A 5744-nucleotide genomic window follows, 5' to 3' on the forward strand; every position below is an offset into this window, starting at 1 on the left:
GTGCCCAAGATCCCGAGAGGAGAATGGAGGAGAAGGGATTGCGGCGTGACCATCCCCCCTGGGGGGGTGATTTCTCGCTTTCTGTCTCTATGTCTCTCTCTGTCTGTCTGGCGGGCGCACGCGCCCTACAGTGAAAATCTCTCCAAAAAAAAAAAAAACAAACAAACAAAAAATAAAACAAAAAACTCTTGTTTACCCAGAATCTCACAATGTGACTTTATTTGGAAATAAGAGCTTTGCAGGTGTAATCAATTAAAATGGTTTCATACTGGATTAGGGTAGACCCCAAGTCAAGTGACTGGTGCCCTATCAGAAGGACTTGCAAAAACACAGGTAACATTATGTGAAGGCAGAGGCAGAGACTGGAATGATGTGTCTCCTAGCCAGGGAACTCCAAGGATTGCCAGAAACCACCAGAAATTAAGGGAGAGGCATGGAACACATTTTCCCTTAGCGCTTCCAGAAGGAACCAACCTTGCCAACAACTTGATTTGGGACTTCTGGCCTCCTGAACTGTGAGATAATACATTTCTGATGCTTTCAGCCACCAAGTTTGTTAGGGCAACCTGAGGAAATAAATACAGACACTATCAATTATTACTAAATTTAGAATTCTTAGAACCATCCTTTACCTGTATTAGTTTTCTAAGACTGTCCTAAGGTAGTACTATAAATTAGGTGGCTTAAAACCATAGGAAATCATTCTCTTACAGTTCTGGAGACCAGGAGCCCAAAGTCAAGATGCCAGCCAGGGCCATGCCCCCTCTGGAACCTTTCTGGGAATCCTCCCTTTCTTCTTCCTAAGCTCTGATGGTTTGCCAGCACTCTGTGGTGTTCCTTGGCTTGCAGCTGCTTAACTCTATTCTTTGCCTTGGTGGTCACATGGTGTTCTTTCTCCCTGTGTGTCTCCATCTTCATGTGGCCATGTTCTTATAAGGCCACCCGTCATATCAGATTAGGGGCCCACCTACTTCAGTATGATCTCATCTTCTTCAATTTACCGAATTCCATCTGCAGCAACCCTGTTTCCAAATAAGGTCACATTCTGAATTATTAGGGGTTAGGACTTCAAAATATCTTTTTTAAAAAGTCTATTCATTTATTCATTCTGAGAGAGAGAAAGAGAGAGGTACCCCCAAAAGTGTCGTCACACTGCAGTCTACCTCCAGCCTCACCCAGCCCAGATCACTGGCATGCACACACATACCCAATATATGAAAGGACATGAATTGAGGACCTTCCCATGGGGATGAATTGAGGACCTTCCCATGTGGGTCCAGTTGTATTAGCAATGTGCCACCTTCTGGCACCTTCAACATATCTTCTTAAGGGGACACAATGTAACCCATAGCACTGCTCCTTTCTTATATCACCATTTGCAGTCTCTCACCTCTAGGTATTCTGTGGTCTCCTGCAGCAGAATCTTTCCGATGCTATTCTCTGTCCAGCTCCAGCTGCTCTGGTTATGGCACACCTGTCTCTTTAGAGCTCTTACAGTCACCTCCAAGTAGATTTTCCTACCTCATTTCATCCTTCATACATCTAACAAGTTATGTAATCAATTTCTAATCAGATTTTTGTCATTCCTGAGGCTGAGATCTACTAGCAACTTCTTCTAACCATAGCCTGAAGTATGAACTAGCACAGAAGGCTCAGAGTTTAGCCCCAGCTGCTTTTTCCAAGCACCTTTCTTGCCACTTTGCACCATGTGCCCCCAAACCACACTCTGCTACTTACCTTTTTTTATTTCTTTGAGAGACTTTTGCTATAGCGTGCATGCGCTAATCAGGAAGACAGAGAGACAGAGAGACAGAAAGCGAGAAATCACCTCCCAGGGAGGATGGTCATGCTGCAATCCCTTCTCCTCCATTCTCCTCTTGGGATCTTGGGCATGCATGCACACGCGCCCAGCATGAGTTTAAGCCACCGGGTCCAGGACTTGAACCACAGTTGACTACATGGGAGTCCAGCAACATAGCCATTATGCCAACTGCTGGTCCCCTTACCTGTCTTTTTGAAGTTTATTTCTTCTATGAGTGAGAGAGACAGAGAGATAGCACCCCAAACAGGATCCTGATGCTGTAGTGCACTCCAACCTCAGATCATGGGTACAGGCATGGCTGGTGTCCTTAGGGAGATCTTCAGATACCAACCTGGAACCTTCCCACGTGGGTCAGCCTAACAGAGCGTCATGGTATTTTTGTGTGTGTGTGTGTGTGTTTTGTTAGAATTATATGTTTAATTTTATTTATCATTATTTTTTAATGAGCTGCAGGGCACATGCACTCACCAGAGAGAGAGAGAGAGACATTGAAAAGGAAAGGGAAAGTGAGAACGTAAGCCGTCAGGTCCAGGAATCAAACTGCAGTCAGTCATATGGGAGTTCAGTGCCCCAACCATCACACTACCTACTGGCCTGAGTTTATTGTTGTACTACTGTCCAGCTGGCCCCCATGTTTCATTGTTGTGCCACTGTCCAGCTCCCTCACCATTTCTAGAAAATTCATTTTTAGGTCAAGCCTTTGCTTTTGCTCTTCCTTATGCCCAGAATATCCTTTATCCCTTTAACTCTCTCTTGAACTATTTCTCATCTCATAGGCTCAACTGCAACTGAAACATCACTTACTCATTACTTCCAAAATTCTATCACATAGAATTATTGAGTCTTTACCTGTGTTTCTGTGATGACTTATCCTTATGACTCTGTATACTAAAAAGAAGGATATAAAACCTCTTAGGCAAAACACTTAACCTCAACAATAAAAATGAGAGCAACTAGGTGGACTCCCGCCACCCTACCCCTGTTGATATTATTTGACCATTGAAGCAAATACAAAAAGTTTGTGTGCAGAAAAGTAGAATCGAAGTGTGAGATTATTTTGGTACAAAAAATTTGAAATCTATACATAGATATTTTTGTAGGATTATCTTATTTAACATTATTTATTTTATTTATTTTATTTTATTTTGACCAGATAGAGACACAGAGAGAGAGAGCAAAAGAGAGATAGAAAGTGAGAAACAAAGCCACCAGGTCTGTAGTAGCTGGAACCATGGTCAGCCATGTGGGAGTCCAGTGCTGTTAACCACCACACCACCCGCTGGCCTTTACACATAGTTTTTTATAATATGCACTTTCTGTGAACTTTTTGAAGACTTCCATCCTACACACACACGCACACACAAACACACACACACACACATACACACACACATCTATATAAAGTAGCTTATTCTCAAGTGTGTGATATGGTGCTCTTTTCATTGTTTATCAAAAGAAGCAGTAACCAAGTAGCCAGTGTAGCTACCATTTTAAAAAAAGAATTATTTATTTAATTTATTATTATTATTATTTAATTTGCCATAGGGCAAATGTGCTCACCAGAGAAAGTGAAAGAGAAAAAGTGAGAAAGCAAGCCACCAGGTCTAGGACTTGAACTGTAGTCAGCCGTGTGGGAGTCCAGTGCCTTAACCACCATGCTACCTGCTAGCACCTTATTTGGTTGTTAAAAACTGAGTTTTTTAATAAAGTATAGAAGGAGCTGTCACTGAGATAATGCTGCATAACAAACAATTCCCAAAATTTCAGTTATTCACAGTGAAGTACATTTATCTTTCTGGTCTGTAGGCCTGCAGGTCAGATGAACTGGATTTAGCTCAGAATGCAGGTTGGGCCTGATCTGCTACACACCTGGTCTGCTCCACACACTCTGGGATCAGCAGGGCCCTCAGCCGTGTTCTTCTCATGCTGAATGCAGAGGCACAGAAAGCCAAACCAGATAGCATACTTGAGGCTCTGTTCATAATACATCTGTTAATAGCACATAGGCCAAGGCCAGTCCTATGGCTCAACTCAAGGGACAGGAAAATCTACTCCTTTAATCCCTGGGAGGTTCTGAAAAGTCATATGACAAAGAGCATGGGCACATAATTCTAAGACAGAGCAGGAACTAAGAATTAAGAACAAAAATCCACTCATCTGACTCCATGGCCAAGTTGGTTAAGGCAACTGGATCCCACATGGCTAATCACATGCTTTGAGTCTCAGATCTGGCAACTTGAGAAACACACCAGGTACATGTGTGCTCAAAATCCCAGAATGAGGGAACCAGCAGTTAGCGTAATGGCTATGTCGCTGGACTCCCACGTAGTCGACCGCGGTTCGTGTCCCGGACCCGGTGGCTTACAACTCACGCCGGGCGCGTGTGCGTGCGTGCCCAAGATCCCGAGAGGAGAATGGAGGAGAAGGGATTGCGGCGTGACCATCCCCCCTGGGGGGTGATTTCTCGCTTTCTGTCTCTATGTCTCTCTCTGTCTGTCTGGCGAGCGCACGCGCCCTACAGTGAAAATCTCTCCAAAAAAAAAAAAAAAATCCCAGAATGAGAGAGAAACGGAAGAAGGGATTGTGATGTGACCATTCCCTATGGGGGGGGAGGGGGTTCTTTTCTTGTCCTCACTCTTTGTCTCTCTGTTTCTCTCGTTTCTCTCTGGCAAGTGCATGTGCCTTCTAGCCAAAAAAAAATATATATATATAAAAGAACAAGAAGAGGCCAAACACCAAACACTGGTGGAGCAATAATGGAACACTCTGTGAGGCTGACTCACAGAGGAAAATTTTAGGCTTGTGTCCATAGACCTCCCTAAACACTTCAGGTGTATGTGTGCACATGTTTAAGGGGCTGGCTGAAGCCAGGAGTAGATTGCCGTGTGAAGACCCTGTTGGGAGTGCCTGTCTCTGCCTCTTTCACTTACAGAAGAAAGAAACTTAAGTAAATAAATGGAACAAGGGAGTTAGCGTAATGGCTGTCGCTAGATTCCCACGTAGTTGACCGCAGTTCAAGTCCCAGACCTGGTGGCTTAAACTCACACTGGGCGCATGTGCGTGTGTGCCCAAGATCCTGAGAGGAGAATGGAGGAGAAGGGATTGCGGCGTGGCCATCCCCCTGGGGGGTGATTTCTCGCTTTCTGTCTCTCTGTCTCTCTCTGTCTGTCTGGCAAGCGCACGCACCCTATAGTGAAAACCTCTCCAAAAAAAAAAAGAAAAAACTCTCCAAAAAAATAAACAAATAAATGGAACAAGAATATAGGCTGTCACAAAGTTCGTATGATTCTGAAGTAGATAGTAGGAATTTCACTTTGAAAATAAACTGCTTGCCAAAAGGTTATGTAAAAACAAGGAATAATTTAATGTTGAATTTTCAAAAATTTACTTTTAGATGGATTTCTAACCATACCCACCTTTGTTTTCTTCCAGGTATGTGAAGATGTTTGGCTTGGGATGCCATCACCTATTCCTGCAAAATGCATTGACTACTTCACTCTTTTGAAGGACGTGTATGGCTTAGAGGAACAGATCTGCCAGTTTTGGTGAACTCCCTTTCATTTATGGCTCTAATTTTGCCAAGTTTCTTTCAGTAGACATAATTTCATCAAAAACAAAAAGAAACAAGTTTATATTAAATGGAAACCCATAAACCACAATTAATCTTCTTTTGTCCCTTGAGATTTTTCAGAACATCATATTGTATTGCTGATATACCGGCACTATTAAAAAATGCCATTAAAAGAAATGTCGAACATTTTTTTTGTATTTATGATTTATTGATACCAAAGAATCTTATGATAATTTTCTATCTGACATAATTTGCTTCTTTACAATGCAAAAAGAAGATGACTTGATGGCTGTACATGGCAATATAAAATGAAATTACATCAGAGCAATAAGTTGCTATTTTATTAAATAT

The 5744-nt window shown here is 42.5% G+C and overlaps 1 protein-coding gene across 1 annotated transcript in view; it reads left to right on the forward strand.

Moving 5' to 3' along the window:
* EFHC2 (EF-hand domain containing 2) overlaps positions 1-5537 on the forward strand; it is a 228030-nt gene extending 222493 nt beyond the window's left edge. The window contains exon 15 of the mRNA XM_006148862.1: positions 5255-5537. Within this exon, the coding sequence (XP_006148924.1) occupies positions 5255-5371 (117 nt within the window). The 3' untranslated portion in view covers positions 5372-5537. The remainder of the gene's footprint in view (positions 1-5254) is intronic.
* Positions 5538-5744: the final 207 nt, after the last annotated feature.

The sequence above is a fragment of the Tupaia chinensis genome, unplaced genomic scaffold, assembly GCF_000334495.1.
Source record: "Tupaia chinensis unplaced genomic scaffold, TupChi_1.0 Scaffold000248_1, whole genome shotgun sequence".
NCBI classification, from domain to species: domain Eukaryota; kingdom Metazoa; phylum Chordata; class Mammalia; order Scandentia; family Tupaiidae; genus Tupaia; species Tupaia belangeri.